The sequence below is a fragment of the Coregonus clupeaformis genome, unplaced genomic scaffold, assembly GCF_020615455.1.
Source record: "Coregonus clupeaformis isolate EN_2021a unplaced genomic scaffold, ASM2061545v1 scaf0249, whole genome shotgun sequence".
Lineage (NCBI taxonomy): Eukaryota > Metazoa > Chordata > Actinopteri > Salmoniformes > Salmonidae > Coregonus > Coregonus clupeaformis.
Genome location: NW_025533704.1, coordinates 168,695 through 191,314, shown reverse-complemented (window position 1 = coordinate 191,314; position 22,620 = coordinate 168,695). Strand labels below are relative to the sequence as shown.

General features: G+C 46.0%; 1 protein-coding gene across 1 annotated transcript in view; it reads left to right on the top strand.

The window, feature by feature from the left end:
- The first annotated feature begins 6,573 nt into the window (after positions 1 to 6,573).
- The window catches only part of LOC121543525 (N-acetylglucosamine-1-phosphotransferase subunits alpha/beta-like), a 21,095-nt gene continuing 5,048 nt past the window's right edge, over positions 6,574 to 22,620 (top strand). Inside the window, exons 1-15 of the mRNA XM_045214408.1 lie at positions 6,574 to 6,857; positions 7,107 to 7,192; positions 7,341 to 7,460; positions 7,864 to 7,914; positions 8,420 to 8,622; positions 9,237 to 9,301; positions 9,525 to 9,659; positions 18,266 to 18,427; positions 18,724 to 18,903; positions 19,096 to 19,266; positions 19,479 to 19,602; positions 19,728 to 19,934; positions 20,449 to 21,629; positions 21,883 to 22,082; positions 22,238 to 22,457. Of these exons, the coding sequence (XP_045070343.1) occupies positions 6,726 to 6,857; positions 7,107 to 7,192; positions 7,341 to 7,460; positions 7,864 to 7,914; positions 8,420 to 8,622; positions 9,237 to 9,301; positions 9,525 to 9,659; positions 18,266 to 18,427; positions 18,724 to 18,903; positions 19,096 to 19,266; positions 19,479 to 19,602; positions 19,728 to 19,934; positions 20,449 to 21,629; positions 21,883 to 22,082; positions 22,238 to 22,457 (3,237 nt within the window). The 5' untranslated portion in view covers positions 6,574 to 6,725. The remainder of the gene's footprint in view (positions 6,858 to 7,106; positions 7,193 to 7,340; positions 7,461 to 7,863; positions 7,915 to 8,419; positions 8,623 to 9,236; positions 9,302 to 9,524; positions 9,660 to 18,265; positions 18,428 to 18,723; positions 18,904 to 19,095; positions 19,267 to 19,478; positions 19,603 to 19,727; positions 19,935 to 20,448; positions 21,630 to 21,882; positions 22,083 to 22,237; positions 22,458 to 22,620) is intronic.

Here is a 22,620-nt window from a genome sequence, read left to right as displayed (position 1 = left end):
CAGATTCAGCATGGACAGGTACCGGAGTGAGGGATATGAAGCACCTGTCAGAGAAGGTAAAGAAACATGAGAACACCAGGGCACACATGGACAACTCTGTAAAGCTAGCTGTATTAGGAAGGGTGAACATTGCTACGCAGCTGGATGACGGCCACAGGATTGCGGTGAGGAAACACAATGAGGAGGTGGATAAAAACAGGCACATTCTATCCAAAATTATCGATTGTGTGAAGTTCTGTGGGGCTTTTGAGTTGGCCTTGCGTGGGCACGAGGAGACTGACTCCTCGGACAACCCCGCATTTTCCGGGGCTTAGTGGATTTTGTTGCCTCCCTCGACAGTGTGCTGGAGGAGCACCTGAAGACAGCTACCGTTTTTAAGGGCACGTCAAAGACGATACAGAACGAGCTGTTGGACTGTATGCTGTCAGTGCTTAAGGATTACATCCTGGAGGAAGTAAAGAGTGCTGATTTTATCGCCATTCAAGCTGACGAGACGACTGACGTTTCCACCCACTGCCAGTTGGTGCTTGTGATACGCTACATCGATGCTAAAAGTAACGTCCAAGAGCGTTTTCGAGTTCATTTTGATCGAGAACGCAACCGCCGACACCATCGCTACAGCGCTGCTGGAGAGGCTCAGCACCATACTCTCACATGGACAAAAGGCCAAACTTATTGCCCAGGCTTACGACGGAGCAAGTGTGATGAGGGGAGCCACCGCGGAGTGCAGCGTAAAATAGTGGATGTGTACGAAAATGCGCACTACGTCCACTGCTATGCACATCAGCTGAACCTCATCATGCAGCAGGCTACTTCACGCATCCCCAGGATCGGCACTTTCTTTTCCGACCTTGCAGGATTTTCTGCTTTCTTCTCCAGGTCTCCCAAGCGAACCACCGTGCTTGACGAAGTGGTTGCGCATAGACTCCCCAGAGCCTCTACAACACGGTGGAACTTCCACAGTCGCGCTGTAAACACTGTGTACGAGTACAGGGATGACCTCCTAACGTGTTTCCAGACCATCAGAGACTCTGGGAACTTTGATGCCCCGACTGTCAGAGAGGCGGGGGGCTTTGTGAGGATGCTCGAAGACGAGGCTTTCTGTTTTTTCCTGGCACTGTTCCACAAGATCATGCCAAATGTGGACATGCTTTTCAGCCAGCTGCAGAAGAGGAACATCGACCCTGTCTTCATTAAAGCACTTGTCCAGAGGTTCACAGACAGCATGCTAACAATCAGGTAAATAACTATATTTACTATTGGCTGATAAAGATGTTGTTAGAAAGATGAATAGTTCACTTACAACAGTTTAAAAGCCTAAATGTGTCTGGTCATCAAAGTGAGTGATTATCATAGAGCCGTCACAATTATATTTGTTTTAGTATTTTAAAAGGAAAGAGAAGACACAATCAGACGTTGATAATAATGCAGGAAAGTACTACACAGTTTGTAATAATTATTCAGGTGTCCACCAGGTCAATTTCTAGAAGAGGCCTAGTTGTTATTGAAGATTAACTTTATTGCTAAGTGCACAGCAGAACAAAATGATGTTGCATCCCTCTCACAAATGTAATAGAAAAAGGCTTTAAAACGTAATAACATCAGTTAATTATGTACATCACAGGTTAAAAGCAGTTACTAGACATAGTTTGTGTGTATATACACACTATCTGTCTGTCTGTCTGTCTGTCTATATATATATATATATAAATATATATATATATATATATATATATATATATATATATATATATATAAAAGTCACTGGTTGTGTGTTGAGGGGGAATTACAGTGAGTTAAGAAGTCTGATTGCAAGTTATCAAATTAAACTTTATTTTTTGGACCCAGGGCCTCAATTCCCTCTTTGTGTGGGGACAGCGCATCTGACGAGCAGCAACAGCCCATCAAGCGACGGAGGATGCTGGGACCAGGAGAACAACAGAGGTTGGCTATAGAGGTAAGTTGTGATGTAATTGTCAGTGTTTCCCCCTAGAACTATTTTCAGGCCTGGTAGTATGTAGCCAAAACCCTGAACAATCAGCACCTTGGTAATCATATACTTGAGTTGGACATAGGCATGTGTCAGTCAGGATCACTTGCATCAAAATAGCTTAATTGCAAATTAAAGCTGATGATGTATCTTTACAGGTATGTGATACCATCCTGAGTCATGCCAAAGAGAGGTTCTCCTTCACCCAGCACCTCATCAGCGCAACACTATTGCACGGAGAGTTGTTCCCACAACACAGTGTGAAGTTCCCCGATACAGCGCTTGAAACAACCGTGGAGGCGTACCCCATGTTGAACAAGGCCAAGCTCAAAACCGAACTGTCCCTCATCTATGAGAACAGTGAGTTCAAGGCTTGTAGTGGTGCAGTGCCCCTGTACCAGTTCTTCATGGAGAACAACCTTCAGAGCACTTTCACAGAGACTGCCAGCCTCCTCAAGATCCTCATCACCACACCCATGACAACTGCTGAGTCAGAAAGGTGCTTCTCTACACTGAAAAGGATCAAGACCTTCCTGAGAAACAGCATGACACAGGATCGCCTGAACGCTCTGGCCATGCTCTCCATGGAGAAGAAACTTGTCAGGGACATTCCTGACTTTAATCAAAGGGTCATTGAGAGGTTTGCCACTCAGAAGGACAGACGGGCAAAATTCCTGTACAAATAAGATGACAGACACACACACACAGAGCAGCTCTGGCCGCATGTTTCTTTGTATATAGTTGACCTTAGCATAAAAAAATCCAGTTATATATGGTACTCTAGAAAGTCTTAATAGTGTCTTTGCTAATATTACTGTATATATGTTGTTTGTATCAATTAATTGTTGCAGTTCTGGAGCACATTAACAATTAGTCACATTTAGTATGATCATAAAATACTGTATGCTATTCTTCCAGTCAAAGGTTTGAGTTCATCCACTTGATATCCATTTCTATATTATACATCCTTTTATACAGTGTAAGATTTCCTATAAACTTTATAATAATTTCATGTTATTGTCCACTTTCCACTCTGTTCTGACAGCATGCCTGTTGCGTTGCCTGTTTACTACCAATGGTGAAAAGTTCACTTTAAATGCAAATGAAAGGCTTGGGTTTGTGTAATATGTTTTTGTGTAAGAATGCCTCAACTTTTTAATATTGGCATTAAATAATTACTGAATGTTTCACTGAGCACTGCTGTCCTGCAGTTTGTGTTAAAATATATCGCGATGGTTACAGGAAAAAAAAAGTATGGCACAGCCCCACCGAGAATATTTTTCACCAGCCGCCACTGGTGAATGGGCAAGTCAAAAGAAGATTGAAGTGCCTTTAAACATGGTATGGTAGTAGGTGCAAGTCCCACCAGTTTGAGTCAAGAACTGCAATGCTACTGGGTGTTTCACGCTCAACAGTTTCCCGCGTGTATCATGAATGGTCCACCACCCAAAGGACATCCAGCCAACTTTACACAACTGTGGGAAGCAATGGAGTCAAAATGGGCCAGCATTCTTGTGGAATGCTTTCATCACCGTGTCAAATAAAATAAAATAAAATGTTATTGGTCGCATACACATATTTAGCAGATGTTATTGCGGCTGTAGCGAAATGCCTGTTTTCCTAGCTCCAACAGTGCAGTAATATCTAACTATACACAACAATACACACAAATCTACAAGTAAAATAATGGAATTAAGAAATATAGACATATTAGGACGAGCAATGTCGGAGTCTGGAGTATATATACACAGTACCAGTCAAAACGTTGGACACACCTACTCATTCAAGGGTTTTTCTTTATTTTTACTATTTTCTACATTGTAGAATAATAGTGAATACATCAAAACTATTAAATAACATATATGGAATCATGTAGTAACCAAAAAAGTGTTGAAGAGCTTGAAGAGCTTTTACACTGTGTATATCAGGTTTGCATCCTTTACTTTGTGTAGAAAATATCAAGGAGGAAGACAATGTTTTCGTGAAGATGGGAATGTGATTTTAGCTTTCTAACGAAATCATAGTGATGATAATACTTTTGCCTCGTAACTAGCCACGCCCGAGGGAGCTCAGAGAGCGTGTCAGTATGACGGAAACGCCCCTCTTTACCAGAGTGCATAAAAGACTGAGATAAGAATTATCAGATCAGACTAGACGGACCTCAAGCTGCAGCTTTTGTCCATATTGGTCCAGACCCTGAAAATCAACAAGAGTTGAAGATGACAAAGTTTCCTCCACTAACAATCAATGTTACGGCTGAGTAGCTGTTCTAAGTACTGTATCTAAGAAGGTGCATTTAAGTGGGACCATCCTGTTACTCTCTTCAAACCATTGTCTACTACACTGCTCTCATCACCCCACAGGGGATCATCAACACGGCTGATTAGAGTCCTAAGACCACTTCCAGAACAAGTGAAAGTAAACAGACAACTAAGAAGAAGGACATTGTGACCTCTTGTGGTCAATCAGAGCCTTACATCTACAAGGCCATCCTAAATAGAAAGACCAATCGACCCCTTCCCACGAAGGCCTGGGTCCAACAGAGATACACGACGAAGACCTCCACGTAAATACATGCATTACTTCTTACCAAATGGGCGGCAGTTCTGAGCAAAGTATTAAGATTACTATGAGCGTAGGTTCATGTATCCAAGTGTTTTCTCTCTCTCTCTCTCTTTAACTCGCCATCTTTTGTAACAAGTGTCATATTGTGTTAGTCCGCTAGGGACCAGTTTTCATTATATTAAGTTTCTAATCTCTACTTATACCGTGTACGTGTTTGTATCATGTGTTATCATTTTTAATTAGTTAGTAAATAAATAATTAAATCAATTTGTGTGGTACGGAATGATCAGTAAGACCCGGGTTTGTGCAGACTTAAAAAGCCTACGACTTTCAGAATGAGACTGATATGAGGTAAATTATTAATAAATGACTGTTAAATGATAAGAGATATCTAGATATCTTTAGAGTTAATTCGGTAACTCGTTAAACAACTTTTCCTGTGGTGCCCCAAATTCCTAATTAGTTAATTGTTACATGATTAATTTAATGTAGTAACAATTAAACATAGTAGGTAATTATTCTATAAATAATAGTCATCACAATAATGAAAGTCACGTCATGACAACAGTATGTGGATAGAATATATAGTATATCTGAAGAATATGTAGGATAGAACAGTATATGTACAGTGAGCAGTATTCCATTATTAAAGTGACCAGTGTTCCATGTCTATGTACATAGAGCAGCATCCTCTAAGGTGCAGGGTTGAGTAACCGGGAGGTAGCCTGCTAGTGACAGTGACTAAGTTCAGGGCAGGTTACTGGGTGGAGGCCGGCTAGTGATGGCTATTTAACAGTCTGATGGCCTTGAGATAGAAGCTGTTTTTCAGTCTCTCGGTCCCAGCTTTGTTGCACCTGTACTGACCTCGCCTTCTGGATGATAGGGGGTTGAACAGGCCGTGGCTCGGTTGGCTGAGATCCTTGATGATCTTCTTGGCCTTCCTGTGACACCGGGTGCTGTTGATATCCTGAAGGGCAGGCAGTGTGCTCCCGGTGATGCGTTGGGCTGACCGCACCACCCTCTGGAGAGCCCTGCGGTTGTGGACGGTGCAGTTGCCGTACCAGGCGGTGATACAGCCTGACAAAATGCTCTTAATGGTGCATCTGTAAAGGTTTGTGAGGGTCTTAGCGGCCCAGACACATTTCTTCAGCCTCCTGAGGTTGAAGAGGCGCTGTTGCACCTTCTTCACCACACTGTCTCTGTGGGTGGACCATTTCAGATTGTCAGTGATGTGTACACCGAGGAACTTGAAGCTTACCACCTTCTCCACTGCAGCCCCGTCGATGTGGATGGGGCATGCTCCCTCTGCTGTCTCCTGAAGTCCACGATCAGCTCCTTTGTTTTTGTTGACGTTGTAGAGACAGCAGCATACCACCCTGCATCCCACTGCTCGCTTGCCTCTGAAGCTAAGCAGGGTTGGTCCTGGAGGGCCAGTTGGAGGCACTCTTTCCTCTGTATAAAGAAATATCCCAATGCCCAATGGCAGTGATTGGGGACATTGACCTGTGTAGGGTGCCGTCTTTCAGATGGGACATTAAATGGGTGTCCTGACTCTCTGTGGTCACTAAAGATCCCATGGCACTTATCGTAGGTGTTTTAACCTTGGTATCCTGGCTAAATTCTCCTCTCTGGCCCTCATACCATCATGGCCACCTAATCATCCCCAGCTTTCAATTGGCTCATTCACCCCCCCCTCTCCCCTGTTACTGTTCCCCAGGTTGTTTCTGTAAATGAGAATGTGTTCTCAGTCAACTTACCTGGTAAAATGAGGGTAAAATAAATAAATACAAATGAATAAAAGTGTCCATGCCCCGATGAATTGAGGCTGTTCTGAGGGCAAATGGGGGAAGAAACTGTTCCTAATGTTTGGTATACTCAGTGTATTTCTATGCATAGGACACATCAAGCTAAATGCATAGTACAACTCCTCCTAGTCGATAGAGGGCGTTATATAATTTCTTTTTTTTTAAAGCAGCACCCGGAACATTTGAGACAAGGCGCATCGTCACCATAAAGGAAGTGCAATATTTGGTCAGTTTTGACAGTTTTGCTAGGCGTCAGGTGACAAAGAAGACATCGTTCGTTTTGGAGCGTTTATTTTATATTAACTCCGATATGCTCATGCGTCTTCGGTGAATGACTGAAGAGATATGGATTGCAAAGGAGAACCATGGTGATAATAAATTCAGTACTGAAACTCTTGCAGAGACAGACCTACACCTGTCTGTCCCACCGCTATGGACTGTACCTCTGCTTTGGTGGGATAGTCCTCATGATCGTCTCTGCCTTCCAGTTTGGAGAAGTAAGTAGCTTAGCTAGCTAACAAGCTAACCCTTGCCAAAAGCAATGATGCAGCAGTTAACTTATTTCTCTCTCTCTCACTCGCTGTGTGTGTGTGTGTGTGTGTGTGTGTGTGTGTGTGTGTGTGTGTGTGTGTTTATCAAACTCTGTACTCTGTAAGTTAAGTAAGGCATGGCCTGTTCTGGCTGGTTATGTTGAAGTATACAGTACATTCAGTGGCAAATAATATCATCCCCCTCTCTGTGTGTAGGTGGTGGTGGAGTGGAGTAGGGATCAGTACCATGTACTGTTTGACTCGTATAGAGACAATGTAGCTGGGAAATCATTCCAGACTCGGTGAGAAACCCTCCCTGCCCAAGTGCTATCCACTACAGGGATAACCAGTGTTTCAATGTCTCAATTCAGTATTCCATATGGTGCCTTTGTCTGTCTACTGATTGAAATTGATTTGCATCTTCTCAATGGCGTTGTTGTGTCGCTGTAGGCTGTGCCTGCCCATGCCCATAGATGTGGTGTACACCTGGGTGAATGGCACGGACACAGACCTGATGAAGCAGCTACGTGGTGTGAGAGAGCAACTGGAGGAGGAGCAGAGGACACTGAGGTACTGCGCATGGTCACATGGTCACTGGGACTTCAGTTACATGTCACACACATAAGGCTACACAAATATTATTGCATGAATGCAAGCTGAGCATTTGTTTTGGTAAGTGCCTGACAGAGAGAAGGTTAGTGTGGTCTGCAGAATTTTCTGAGCGATGGTCATTAGCACATAAAGGAAACGGTTACTTATTCACATTAGATGATTACTGTGATTGAATCATTCCCATTTATCCTGTTGTGTAGACTAGGGTTACACCAAATAAGTAGTTAGCTAATATTGCCAGTGGGAGATTCTGTTAGCTCAAAGGTACATTTTCAATCACAATACTAGAACATGCCCCAACAACACATTCCATGCATTAATGGATCAGTGCATTGACTTTCTGGACTGTTTCTCACCATAGGGAACGGCTGGGGAAGAATGCAAGTGATCTGACTGAATTGCCAAAGGACAGGTGAGTCTGATAAGATAGAAACACCTGTACATTTACTGTAGTTTCCACACTGACTCTTTACATATATAGCTCAATATGGATGTTTCCAAACACTGTAAGTGCAGGGAGTTGATGATGCACCATCTTATTGAGACACACTACGGTCGTAGACCAAGGGTTTTGACATCACTGCTGGTATTTCCTGTTTCTCTCTCAACTGTCTTATTGAGTGTTTGTGAGAAAGGACCTCAGTGTTGTTCACCAATCTACAACAACTGTTTACTTTTGACCACAGACATTAAGGCGTGAGATGCAACGACCGCACAAAGGAAGCCTTGTGCAAGTGGTGCAAACTGCAGCAAGACAGAGCAGGGTTTTGCACTAGCGATAGTGGTTTGGTGGAAGTAGTGATGTTGGATTGGAGTTGTATTATCATGCTGCTGCAACAAATGTAGACACCATCTAGATGTTTTGTGACCTTTTTAGCTTTCTCTTTCTCCTTCTATTTCTGTGTTTCTGTTTGCAGTGTGAAGCCAGAATGTCTGCTGTCCCATTGTATCTTAGCGCCCATGCTAGCCCTGGACCCAGCTCTGCCAGCCAACGTCACTCTGAAGGAGCTGCCGTCGCTCTCTCCCTCCTTCTCCACCGCCAAGCAGCTGCTGCAAGTGGCCAAGCCCCTCCACCCCTCCACCACAGTGTCTGTGGTGATCTTTCACTCCCAGGCTGATGGTAAAGAGTCATTGACACTAACACTCCTAACTGGCACTTTACACACATGCTATTTCAGTTCACAATTCTGCCACCACTCAGTACGAGACCACCAATCATGTCATCACAGTAAAATCTCTCTCTGTCTCTCTCTCTCTCTCTCTGTGTCTCTCTCTCTCTCTGTGTCTCTCTCTCTCTCTCTCTCTCTATGTGTCTCTCTCTCTCTCTCTCTGTGTCTCTCTCTCTCTCTCTCTGTGTCTCTCTCTCTCTGTGTCTCTCTCTCTCTCTGTGTCTCTCTCTCTCTCTGTGTCTCTCTCTCTCTCTCTCTCTGTGTCTCTCTCTCTCTCTCTGTGTCTCTCTCTCTCTCTGTGTCTCTCTCTCTCTGTGTCTCTCTCTCTCTGTGTCTCTCTCTCTCTGTGTCTCTCTCTCTCTGTGTCTCTCTCTCTCTGTGTCTCTCTCTCTGTGTCTCTCTCTCTGTGTCTCTGTCTCTCGCTCTCTCTGTCTCTCGCTCTCTCTGTCTCTCGCTCTCTCTCTCTGTCTCTCGCTCTCTCTGTCTCTCGCTCTCTCGGTCTCTCGGTCTCTCTGTGTCTCTGTCTGTCTCTGTCTCTGTCTCTCTCTTCTCCCCCCTCCTATAGCGGATAAGGCCTACACGGATGCGCCCCGTGAGGCTCTGAAGCGCTCTGTTTCTAGATGTTACCTGGTGAGTTACCTGACTCTATAGTCTGCTAATAGCATTTCTATTGCACCTGACGCAATCAACACTTCTAAGACATTTCTAATTCTAGCACAATTATATGATTGAGCATTCCTCCCAATTTGATACACTGGTCCTTACGTAAGGATGAATAGCAATGGACACAATGGACACAACTATCATTGTCATGTGGTAACAATAAGATATTGTGCTGTTGTTCCTCCTGTAGACCACAGATAAGGAAGCACCAGGTCTGGTCCGCATGCAGAGCCTGGCCTACCTCAGTGGCTTCCCAGCATCCTTCAAGGAGACCGAGCAGCTCAGAGTCAAACTGCCATCTGTTGTCACTGGCAAGATCAAACAGGTAAGACTAACCTGGATGGAAAAAGGAAAACAAATGGAATAATCTGCAGGAAAACACAATACCAAATCAAAAACTGTATTTCTTTTAGACAGGGAGCTGTGTCTCTGTTATTTCAATAGAGGGCAGTGTTTCACATAATACAGAATGCCATTTTATCACGTGAACACATTAGTTGTTTTCTTAACCAGACAACATATTTTTTTTTACATTTAAAGAGAAATGCTCATTTTAGGAAATAATACTATACAATTCCAGGATAAATTAAAATAATATATAACATGTAACTATTCATATAGCCACAAGATGTCACCCTTGCTGTACCTCAGAATCATGACATGAAAGATAGGCTAGTCATTGCCGTGCTCCAAACGTTTGTATATCAGACAGGATCAAGACCGAATCAATTGTGTTCAAACTGAACATGGACACTGTCTGTCTGCCATAACCACAGACCTTAAACAATATTAAGTTGAATTAAATGAGTAATAACACTTAAGCAGAAGAGGTCTCCATCTATTTTAAACAGTTATTATGGTAGGAAAGAGCCCTGGTTTAGTTTGGCCACGGATTGTCTATCTAATAATTTTCTCTAATCAGAACTCTGTCCGAGATATTTTGGGAGGAGGAATTCCAGTAACACGCCGGATTACTCTGAGATAATCAAAGAAAACAATCCAGTGATAGTTTACTGTACTGTAGGTCGGTCTCACCACAGGCATTGATACAGGCTATATCACATTTTACATTTTTACATTTTAGTCATTTAGCAGACGCTCTTATCCAGAGCGACTTACAGTTAGCACATACATTATTTTATCGAACCCACAACCCTGGCGTTGCAAACGCCATGCTCTACCAACTGAGCTACATCCTCTGCCGGCCATTCCCTCCCCTACCCTGGACGACGCTGGGCCAATTGTGCGCCGCCCCATGGGTCTCCCGGTCGCGGCCGGCTACGACAGAGCCTGGATTCGAACCAGGATCTCTAGTGGCACAGCTAGCACTGCGATGCAGTGCTTAAGACCACTGCACCACTCGGGAGTCTATATCCATACAAAGCTACATTGTGTGTACAAAACGTTAGGAACTCCTTCCAAATATTTAGTTGCACCCCCCTTTTGCCTTCAGAACAGCCTCAATTCGCCGGGGCAGGGACTCTACAAGGTGTCACAAGCGTTCCACAGGGTTGCTTCCCACAGTTGTGTAAAGTTGGCTGGATGTCCATTGGGTGGTGGACCATTCTTGATAGACACAGGAAACTGTTGAGTGTGAAAAATACAGCAGCGTTGCAGTTCTTGACACAAACCAGTACGCCTAGCACCTACCACCATACCCCGTTCAAAGGCACTTAAATATTGTCTTGCCCATTCACCCTCTGAATGGCACACATACACAATCCATGTCTCAATTGTATCAAGGATTAAAAGTCATTATTTAACCTGTCTCCTCCCCTTCAGCTACACTGATTTTTAAAGTGGATTTAACAGGTGACATCAATAAGGGATCATAGCTTTCAACTGGATTCACCTGGTCAGTCTGTCATGGAAAGAGCAGGTGTTCCTAATGTTTTGTACACTTGTATGTCAGCCTTGTCTAATAACACTGGGCCGACATGTCACATTCCATCCCTAAAAGTACTTTTGTCTATATGGAATTGAACAGCCCAATGCACATCAGAAATGGTCACACTGGTGCTCTGGGACAATAATAGACACTGAATAAAAAAGGTTGTGGTCAACCTACACTACAAAGTGTCTGACCTGCAGACTCCTCCTGAATACAGTGAGCCCTCCTTATCCTCCTACTGCCTCTCTCCCCTCTCCTTCTCCTCTGTCTCTCTCTCTCTCTCTCTCTCTCTCTCTCTCTCTCTCTCTCTCTCTCTCTCTCTCTCTCTCTCTCTCTCTCGCTCTCTCGCTCTCTCGCTGTCTTTGTCTCGCTCTCTCGCTGTCTCTCTCGCTGTCTTTGTCTCGCTGTCTTTGTCTCGCTGTCTCTGTCTCGCTCTCTCGCTGTCTCTGTCTCTGTCTCTCTCGCTGTCTTTGTCTCGCTGTCTTGGTCTCGCTGTCTTGGTCTCGCTCTCTCGGTCTCGCTCTCTCGCTGTCTCGGTCTCGCTCTCTCGCTGTCTCGGTCTCGCTCTCTCGCTGTCTCTCGGTCTCGCTCTCTCGCTGTCTCTCTGTCTCGCTCTCTCGCTCTCTCTGTCTCGCTCTCTCGCTCTCTGTCTCGCTCGCTCGATCTCTCTGTCTCGCTCTCTCGCTCTCTGTCTCGCTCGCTCGATCTCTCTGTCTCGCTCTCTCTCTGTCTGTCTCGCTCTCTCGCTGTCTTTGTCTCGCTGTCTTTGTCTCGCTGTCTTTGTCTCGCTGTCTGTCTCTCTGTCTCGCTCTCTCTGTCTCGCTGTCTCGCTGTCTCGCTCTCTCGCTGTCTCGCTCTCTTGCTGTCTCTGTCTCGCTCTCTTGCTGTCTCTGTCTCGCTCTCTTGCTGTCTCTGTCTCGCTCTCTTGCTGTCTCTGTCTCGCTGTCTCTGTCTCGCTCGCTCTCTCGCTGTCTCTGTCTCGCTCGCTCTCTCGCTGTCTCTGTCTCGCTCGCTCTCTCGCTGTCTCTGTCTCGCTCTCTCGCTCTCTCTGTCTCTCTCTGTCTCGCTCTCTCGCTGTCTCTCTCTGTCTCTTGCTCTCTCGCTCTCTCGCTCTCTTGCTCTCTCGCTCTCTCGCTCTCTCTGTCTCGCTCTCTCTGTCTCGCTCTCACGCTGTCTCTGTCTCGCTCTCTCGCTGTCTCGCTCTCTCTGTCTCTGTCTCGCTCTCTCTGTCTCGCTGTCTCTGTCTCGCTCTCTTGCTGTCTCTGTCTCGCTCTCTTGCTGTCTCTGTCTCGCTCTCTTGCTGTCTCTGTCTCGCTCTCTTGCTGTCTCTGTCTCGCTGTCTCTGTCTCGCTCGCTCTCTCGCTGTCTCTGTCTCGCTCGCTCTCTCGCTGTCTCTGTCTCGCTCTCTCTGTCTCTCTCTGTCTCGCTCTCTCGCTGTCTCTCTCTGTCTCTTGCTCTCTCGCTCTCTCGCTCTCTCTGTCTCGCTCTCTCTGTCTCGCTCTCACGCTCTCTCTGTCTCGCTCTCACGCTCTCTCTGTCTCGCTCTCACGCTGTCTCTGTCTCGCTCTCTCGCTGTCTCTGTCTCTGTCTCGCTGTCTCTGTCTCGCTCTCTGTCTCTCTCTCTGTCTCGCTCTCTCGCTCTCTCTGTCTCGCTCTCTCTGTCTCGCTCTCTCTCTGTCTCGCTCTCTCGCTGTCTCGCTCTCTGTCTCGCTCTCTGTCTCGCTCTCTGTCTCGCTCTCTGTCTCGCTCTCTGTCTCGCTCTCTCTCGCTCTCTCTCTGTCTCGCTCTCTCGCTGTCTCTGTCTCTCGCTCTCTCGCTCTCTCTCTCTGTCTCGCTCTCTCGCTGTCTCTGTCTCTCGCTCTCTCTGTCTCGCTCTCTCTCTGTCTCGCTCTCTCTCTCTCGCTCTCTGTCTCGCTCTCTGTCTCGCTCGCTGTCTCTCTCTCTGTCTCGCTGTCTCTCTCTCTGTCTCGCTCTCTCGCTGTCTCGCTCTCTCGCTGTCTCGCTCTCTGTCTCGCTGTCTCGCTCTGTCTCGCTCTCTGTCTCTCTCTCTGTCTCGCTCTCTCGCTGTCTCTGTCTCTGTCTTGCTGTCTCGCTGTCTCTGTCTCGCGCTCTCTGTCTCACTCTCTCGCTCTCTCTGTCTCGCTCTCACGCTGTCTCGCACTCTCTCTCTGTCTCGCTCTCTCGCTGTCTCTGTCTCGCTCTCTCGCTGTCTCTGTCTCGCTCTCTCGCTGTCTCTGTCTCGCTCTCTGTCTCACTCTCTGTTTCTCTATCTCTCGTCAATGGTCATTTGATAACAGCAGGGTATTAGGGTGAAACCCTATCTTGGGGAGCGGCCGGGGGGGGGTGGTAACATTAGAACAACTGTTTTGGGTGGTGTGGCACCAGGCAGCACACTGAAAGGTCACCAGGATCTTACTGACCTTCCCTTCTCTATCCCCCTCTGTTTTCTCTTTCTATTCCACTCACTCACTCCCTCTGTCTCACATAGACCTTTCTACATACCCCACAGGTGAGGTAGCCTTTATAAGCAGAGGGTATGGGGACAGGGGGTTCAGGAAGGCAAGGGCAGGGGTGTCCATTCGTCCATCAGTATCACAATGCATGGATCCAGTTTCAGTGGTCTTCCTTGTGCTGTCGGACCGATTCTGTGAAAGAGGGATGTGCAGAATGCAGAGAGATGGAGGGAGCGAGGGTGAGGGATGGGCAAAATGCAGAGAGATGGAGGGAGCGAGGGTGAGGGATGGGCAGGGTGGCGGTGCTGAGAGACGGACAGTATTTATAGACAGTGTTAAACTGAGTGCAATGGTGATGAAAGCTGCCTCACGACCCCCATCATCTGCTCACACTGTCGCCTAGAAAATACTGCCCTCCGTTTGTGTGTGTGTTCCTCTGTAACTGGCATGTTGTCATTCACACGTGTTGTGTGTTATTCATTTGTAGCTAACTTGTATAGGATAGCCTATTGTTTATGCACTCTAGGTTAGAATGTGCAGCTAGTGTATACAGTTGAAGTCGGAAGTTTACATACACTTAGGTTGGAGTCATTAAAACTCGTTTTTCAACCACTCCACAAATTTCTTGTTAACAAACAATAGTTTTGGCAAGTCGGTTAGGACATCTACTTTGTGCATGACACAAATCATTTTTCCAATGATTATTTCACTTATAATTCACTGTATCACAATTCCAGTGGGTCAGAAGTTTACATACACTAAGTTGACTGTGCCTTTAAACAGCTTGAAAATTCCAGGAAAGCTTCTGGCTAATTGACATCATTCGAGTCAATTGGAGGTGTACCTGTGGATGTATTTCAAGGCCTACCTTCAATCTCAGTGCCTCTTTGCTTGACATCATGGGAAACCAAAAGAAATCAGCCAAGACCTCAGAAAAAAATGTGTAGACCTCCTCCACAAGTCTGGTTCATCATTGGGAGCAATTTGAAGGTACCACGTTCATCTGTACAAACAATACTACGCAAGTATGAACACCATGGGACCACGCAGCCGTCATACCACTCAGGAAGGAGACGTGTTCTGTCTCCTAGATATGAATGTACTTTGGTGCGAAAACTGCAAATCAATCCCAGAACAACAGCAAAGGACCTTGTAAAGATGCTGGAGGAAACAGGTACAAAAGGATCTATATCCACAGTAAAACGAGTCCTATATCGACATAACCTGAAAGGCTGCTCAGCAAGGAAGAAGCCACTGCTCCAAAACCACCATAAAAAAGCCAGACTACAGTTTGCAACTGCACATGGGGACAAAGATCGTACTTTTTGGAGAAATGTCCTCTGGTCTGATGAAACAAAATTAGAACTGTTTGGCCTAAATGACCATCGTTATGTTTGGAGGAAAAAGGGGGATGCTTGCAAGCCGAAGAACACCATCCCAACCATGAAGCACAGGGGTGGCAGCATCATGCTGTGGGGGTGCTTTGCTGCAGGAGGTACTGGTGCACTTCACAAAATAGATGGCATCATGAGGAAGGAAAATGATGTGGATATATTGAAGCAACATCACAAGACATCAGTCAGGAAGTTAAAGCTTGGTCGCAAATGGGTCTTCCAAATGGACAATGACCCCAAGCATACTTCCAAAGTTGTGGCAAAATGGCTTAAGGACAACAAAATCAAGGTATTGGAGTGGCCATCACAAAGCCCTGACCTCAATCCTATAGAAAATGTGTGGGCAGAACTGAAAAAGCATGTGCCAGCAAGGATGCCTACAAACCTGACTCAGTTACACCAGCTCTGTCAGGAGGAATGGGTCAAAATTCACCCAACTTATTGTGGGAAGCTTGTGGAAGGCTACCCGACACGTTTGACCCAAGTTAAACAATTTAAAGGCAATGCTACCAAATACAAATTGAGTGTATGTAAACTTCTGACCCACTGGGAATGTGATGAAAGAAATAAAAGCTGAAATAAATAATTATCTCTACCATTATTCTGACATTTCACATTCTTAAAATAAAGTGGTGATCCTAACTGACCTAAAACAGGGAATTTTTACTAGGATTAAATGTCAGGAATTGTGAAAAACTGAGTTTAAATGTATTTGGCTAAGGTGTATGTAATCTTCCGACTTCAACTGTATATAAAGAATATACTAAAAGAGGAAATGAATCAAAGCAGCAAAGTGTAACTACATTCAAAGCCATGATCGAGCCACACAGTAGTACTGTTTTGGTGGGAAAACCATACATAATTTTTTATATGTATGTATGTGTGTGTGTGTGTGTGTATATATATATATATATATATATATATATATATATATATATATATATATATATATATATATATATATATATATATATATATATATATATAATATAATATAATATTGTGTGTGTGTGTGTTTTAGGTCTTTTCAGATTTGTATTGAACAGATAGTGAGCGAGAATGACTGGGAAAAGATGGAGAGGTTGTGTCAAAGGACAGTAGGCTGGATTCGAACCCATGCTGATATTGAAGACGTGTGCCAGAGGCTACAGCACTATCGCTAGACGAGCCAGGCCATTCTACAGACTCATCATTTTCCCATTCACCTCACTGGCCTTCATCATATAACTGGAATGGGCCCCTTTGGTATAATGTAGACCAGGGTTTCCCAACTGGTGGGCCAATTTGGCCCCCCAAGTTTTTTTCTGAGCAAAAACATTCATATTATTATAATATATTTTTTAGAATTTATTGTTGGACAGAAAAGACTGTAAAAACACCAAGGAAATTAGCTGTTTTTAATTTTGGAAACCTGTTCCCAACTATTCCCATGCATAATAGAGAGATGTGATCGTACACAAACGTGAGCAAGGTTTGAAATTATTATGTTTTAGTCAAATATTTAATCTGTTTGGTTTTCTTGCGGTCTATTTGCAGTCTACAAATTATTTGTAATTATGTTCCGGTCCGCCAACCATCCTCTCAAGAAGAAAATGGTCTGAATCTAGTTGATGATCCCTGCAGTAGAGTCTGAACGTGGGGGATGATGGATCAATGACCGTATGACATTATGAAGCCTCCCCCTCACTCAACACTTGTGAGGTCTTGCTCTGACTAATTTTGGTTGTGTGAAAATATTTACTATGTGTTCACGCACATGGTCAAATAATTACTGGGCTCGGGTATGTTAGACTCTCATAACACACACAAGATTTTGGTTAGGTATATTTCGGCTTTAGCTTTTTGCTTCCAGAGCATGTGGTTCAAGGTTTTAGTGTGTTTGTGGTTTGTACGTATACACTTTTGTCTCAACTGATTTAATTACGTTTTTAAACAGTAATGAAATAGTTTAAAATATCAGGAGTAGGAAAAACAGCTGATGTTTGGATCCTCTAGTCACTATTGACATTGGCTCATGATAACGGGTATGACATGACCTTTTAATACTTCAACTAAATGCCTGCATCTTTTGACGGGCTGCTGACAGGCAGATGTGGACGAGAATGTTGATGTTACTTCCAATAGCCAATGCCTTTCCTAGTAAAGCTATATAAAGCCATGTTTACTATTGTCTTTGTGTTACCGTGACATGGAGGGGGAGGTGTGTGTGTGTGTGTGTGTGTACACGTACAGACCCATGGAGCTGTGTGTTAACAGCTCCTATAAAATACTAATAAAAATGGAAATGTGATCTCCAGTTTGCTGTCCCTGCCTCTTCTTAAGGATTTATATAGCAACAGGAGCAGAGACAACCTGTCAAGGCTGAGAGAGACATGCAGTAGTAAGGTGTTTGGGTTCTGGTGGTTTGTGGGTTTTCTGGAAGGCTAGAGACTAAGGAGATGAGAGAGTAGGGACAGATGGTTAGGAGAGGCAATGACTGGGATGACACGCACACGGAAGGAAACCGAGCCATGCCTTCCATTCCAACCCTATGATCAATACCAGCTCCATCCGTCCCCCACACAGAAATGACATCACAGAATTTTCCAAGAGCCCCCCCCCCCCACTCTTTCCTTCCTTCGAACCCTCCCTCCCTGCCACACACACACACACACACACACACACTCTTGTTCGCATATCCACACAGGCATGACTGTGGGGTATTCTTTCTTGAAGGGTACAGTAGTTGTGGTGGGTGGTGATGAGTCCTCTGCTTTGATGTGTTCCATCCTTTAAACTGGCTACGGGTCAGAGGTTATAGGTCAACATGGCTGCTTTGAACCCAGCTCACGTTCAGCCTAGTAGTCTGTGTATGCACCCGTCATGTGGTGGCTCTGTCTGTCATCTCTGTCACACAGAATTCTTCCCAGGGACAGGAGCGGTAACCAAAGTCACAATAATGGATTTTAGGCCCAGCGCCATGTAACCTTTGACGTGGCCACTACGTCTAAAGAGGTTCATCAAAATATCTCTGGCTTGATGTCTGTTTGTCTTGTTGTGGAGGTGGTGTCCTTGGCTCCAAATAAAGGCTGTGACATTTGGAATTGTTTTCTCATGGCGCTGCTATGCTGAGTAGTTACATTTCTCACTTTATCTGCCACCTCTCATGCCACACTGACATGTTTGCGTTTCCGTCTCTCTCTCTCTCCCATAGTTCCAGCTGTATACGGAGGCCAGTATCGCCCTGCTCCATCTGAACAGCCCCCAGGACTTTACTGACCTGATCCAGCAGGCCAAAAAGAACCTGACCCTGGATGGGAAAGAGCTGACCATCAGCGCTGCTTATCTTTTCTGGGACCTGACTGCCATCACTCAGGTAAAACCTCACTCTGCCTCTGTCCCGTCACTCACTATCTATCAGGGAAAATCTACAGTGTATGTCAAGCTAAATAGGAGCGATAATTCTTGTCTAATGCAGTCCTACTGTAGTAGGTATCACTGAGAGAAACTAAACTCCTGGACCGAGAACTTGCATTGTTCTCTACCATACGACGTGAGGATAAAATACAATGACATGTAGTTTCATAAGTACAAACATTTTGGATTGGTCTCTTTTCAGAGCATGGTAAAAGCATGTCTCAGACCCCTCTGCTCTGCTCTCTGCCCCCCTAGTCTAAGCAGGACGAGGACGTCTCGGCCAGTCGCTTCGAGGACAACGAGGAGCTGCGCTATTCGCTGCGCTCGGTGGAGAGACACGCCCCCTGGGTGCGGCACATCTTCATCGTGACCAATGGGCAAATTCCCTCCTGGCTGAACCTAGACAACCCCCGCGTCACCGTGGTAACACACCAGGTACACCTAGGCTTGACCTACAGTACTACTCTCACAGATATGATTGTTGACAATAACAGAAAATAAGGGATGTTGTGACCGGAGCAGTAAAAATTCTGGGCCTTTAGTTAAAGGTTATAAATAAGCTATAACAGAGCTTTACCCGGGTCACGAAAAAATACAAGTTGCCATATGGTTGTCTCTCCTGTGTAGGATGTCTTCCAGAACCACACCCACCTGCCCACCTTCAGTTCCCCTGCCATTGAGACCCACATCCACCGAATCCCAGGCCTGTCTCAGAAGTTCATCTACCTCAACGACGACGTCATGTTCGGGAAGGACGTGTGGCCTGACGACTTCTTCAGTCACTCCAAAGGACAGAAGGTCTAGACTTAACTTCAAGTGTTACTAGATGCATGGTCTTGAATTTAGCTCACTAGCTCAAGTTTTTGATAATGTAGACTCTGGATCATTTCATATAAATATGACATATCTCGCTAGCATGAGATTGGGTTATGTTTTGGGGAATAGTGCTGTTATGTTGTAATAATGTCTTAACATCCCTACTGTACCTCACCTGTCCTCTCTCCCTACAGGTGTACCTCACCTGGCCTGTCCCTAACTGTGCTGAAGGATGTCCAGGCTCCTGGATCAAAGATGGCTACTGTGACAAGGCCTGCAACAACTCTGCCTGTAACTGGGATGGTGGAGACTGCCTGGGTGAGAATCACTTCTTCTCACTCCCTGTACCAATCTGCCTCTTCTCTTTCTCCCCTTCTCTCCTCCATCACAAACCGTCCTTCACTGAGCTTAATATTCTTCGTCTTTTCCATCTCACCCCACAGGAGCTGGGGGCAGCCGGTTTGGGGCCAGTGTGGGCGGTGCGGGAGGAGCGGGTAATCAGCCCTGGCAGTTTGCAGGAGGTCTAGGTGGCATCGGGGGCGTGTCCTACTGTAACCAAGGCTGTGCCAACTCCTGGCTGGCAGACAAGTTCTGCGACCAGGTCTGCAACGTGCTCTCCTGTGGCTTCGACGTGGGCGACTGTGGACAAGGTGAGGGTGCTCAGAAGTAGGGCCAGGAGTTTTTCTTAACCACCTGACCTAGAAAAACTCTGTGCCTTATTTATAGCAAAGATATTGGTAGCTAACCCAAGATATGTTATGTGTTATTTACAATATTAGCAAATGAGCACAGTGGGCAGAACAAGCAAAGAGGTGGGTAGTGCCAAGCACGAGCTAGTCAGATCCTATTGGCTCGTTTTAACATGTATTTACCAATTTCCGTGAGGGAACGCTTACTCTGTGAAGTGCGCATGTGCAATAACTCAATTCGCCCTTGCACTCCTTTTAAACAATGCCATTTTTTTACAACTTTGGCACAGGGTCAAGTCTACAAAACGTAGTGCAATTTGTCAGTAACAGATTCTACTTTTGGGAAGAGAAGACTGTATTGAGATTTACAAAAATTTGCAGAATGTCAACCAAGTGTTTATCCTGGTCTGGTCACATTAGCTCATCTAGTGAGGTGGAAGAGCAGTGTTAATCATGTATCTTGTGTGTGTTGTAGATCACTTTACCCAGCTCTACAGCGTGACCCTGCTGAAGAACAGGACCTTGTACACCCTGCCGGTGGGTGAGACCAGGCCATACTTCAGCTTTGCAGGCGTGGCTCGCCGGGTGACCGAGGCCCAGGTCAGCGACAACTCAGCCGTACGCCATACTTCGGTGGCCAACAAGTGGAAGACGGTCCACCTGCTCCTCCACTCGGGCCACAATGCCTCGCTGGTCCACTACAACCTCACTGTCCAAGGGGATGACGACAAGGAGTTCTCCCTGACCTTCAGCGTGGCCGTGGACACCCGCCAGCTCCCCCAGTCCAACGTGTCCGACCCACTCCACAAAGATGGATCCAAAGAGGCCAAGCCCACCACCACCGTAGAGCCTGAGGTCCCTTTCAAGGATGTCCCTCTGGAGAAACGAGGTCCCCGGGTCCTGAAGAGGCCACCTGGGGAAAATGAGGTGAACGTGGAGGTGCCTGCACTAAACGTGTCCCTGCTACCGGCGGCCTTGCAGAGTGAGCTTCAGAGGCTGCAGGGAAAGCTCCTGGTGGGTGATATCACGATGAAGGGTTATAACCTCACCAAGGCTACACTGCTGGGGTCGTACAAGGCTCTGGCCAATCGGGGCCCCAGGTTAGCACCAGCTGACCAGGTCAAACCCCAGGACAAGCCTTTTAAAGACCTAGTAGGACGTGTGGTGAGCAGAGAGGCAGATGCACCACAGCTAGTGGAGGTTAACCCAGTAGCACAACAGGATCCAGAAAGAAAAGAAGCAGAGAAGACCAAAGACCCAGAGGGAACCAAGAAGCCTGAGGCACCAGAGGAGGTGCCCAAGTCGAGCATCGTTGGTGAGAAAGAGAAACCGAAAGCACAAAAGACTCCAGCAACCCCAATCCCAGTTCTAGTGGATGGGGAGTTTCCGAAAGCTGCTAAAGCCCAGGACACCACCACCACAGAGAAACCTCCACCGTCCTCCAAGCTGCTGAGCACCCTGGTGGGTAGCATGTCCAAAGTCAAGGGCTCAGAGGGCCAATCACAGCAGCAGCGGGCAGGGGCCGAGAAGGGACCGGAGGAGGGAGCAGAGTGGGCTCGGGGGGTTCCTGTGGGCAGGAAGCTGCAGCACTACACCTCCTCAGACCGAGGCTTCCTACCCTGGGAGAGACGGAAGTACTTCCAGGACCTGCTGGAGGTAAGCTGGGGTTAGGTTGTAATAATGTCACAAGGTCAGTCAGGAAAAAATCCTGGCTCTAGAGATGAAGAACATAGAATCGAGAACAACAGTGCTTTGGATTGAATCGCAAACACTTTACTCAAACTGTTTGTTAAACTTTTAATGTGCCAAATGGGAATCGGAATGTTATCTGAATGTTAATCGGAATTTTATCAGAATGTTAATCGTGTATTATCATATTTCTTTATGGCTCTTTCAATGGCTTCTATAGGAGGAGGAGCGTCTGGAGGGAGAGCTGGCGTACCAGGCAGACAGCGCCGCCGCTGGCCGGAGGCTGCATGACACCTTCGCCGACTCCCTCCGCTACGTCAACAAGCTGCTCAACGGCCAGTTCGGCTTCACCTCCCGCAAGGTCCCCGCCCACATGCCCCACATGATCGACAGGCTCATCATGCAGGAGCTCCAGGACATGTGAGTAGCAGGAAATGATGTCATATGGGACATACTGGGTTAGTAATATAGTAGACTGACGTAGCTGTTGTGAGTGCTCTAACAACAAGAACTCATTTGTTTACCTCGTTAAAATGAATTAGTTGCTGAACAAACTCTGTGTCTCCGTCTTTCAGATTCCCACAGGAGTTTGACCTGACGTCGTCCCATCGCGTGCGTCACCCGGAGGACATGCAGTTTTCCTTCTCCTACTTTTACTTCCTGATGTCGGCCCTGCAGCCGCTCAACATCTCGCAGGTGTTCGACGAGATCGACACGGACCACTCCGGCGTTCTGTCTGACCGCGAGATCCGAACGCTGGCCACGCGCATCCATGAGCTTCCCCTCAACCTACAGGTCAGTAGATGCATCTGGGTATATAAGATCAGGTCCCCAGTGTCCATGTTATCTATCGTCTAAGGCCAAACTGATCATAGATCGGTACGCCTACTCTGAGACACTTTATTAATACCGACCCTGGTTTACTCCTGTTTTTAAAGCTGATCTCAAACCAGTGGTA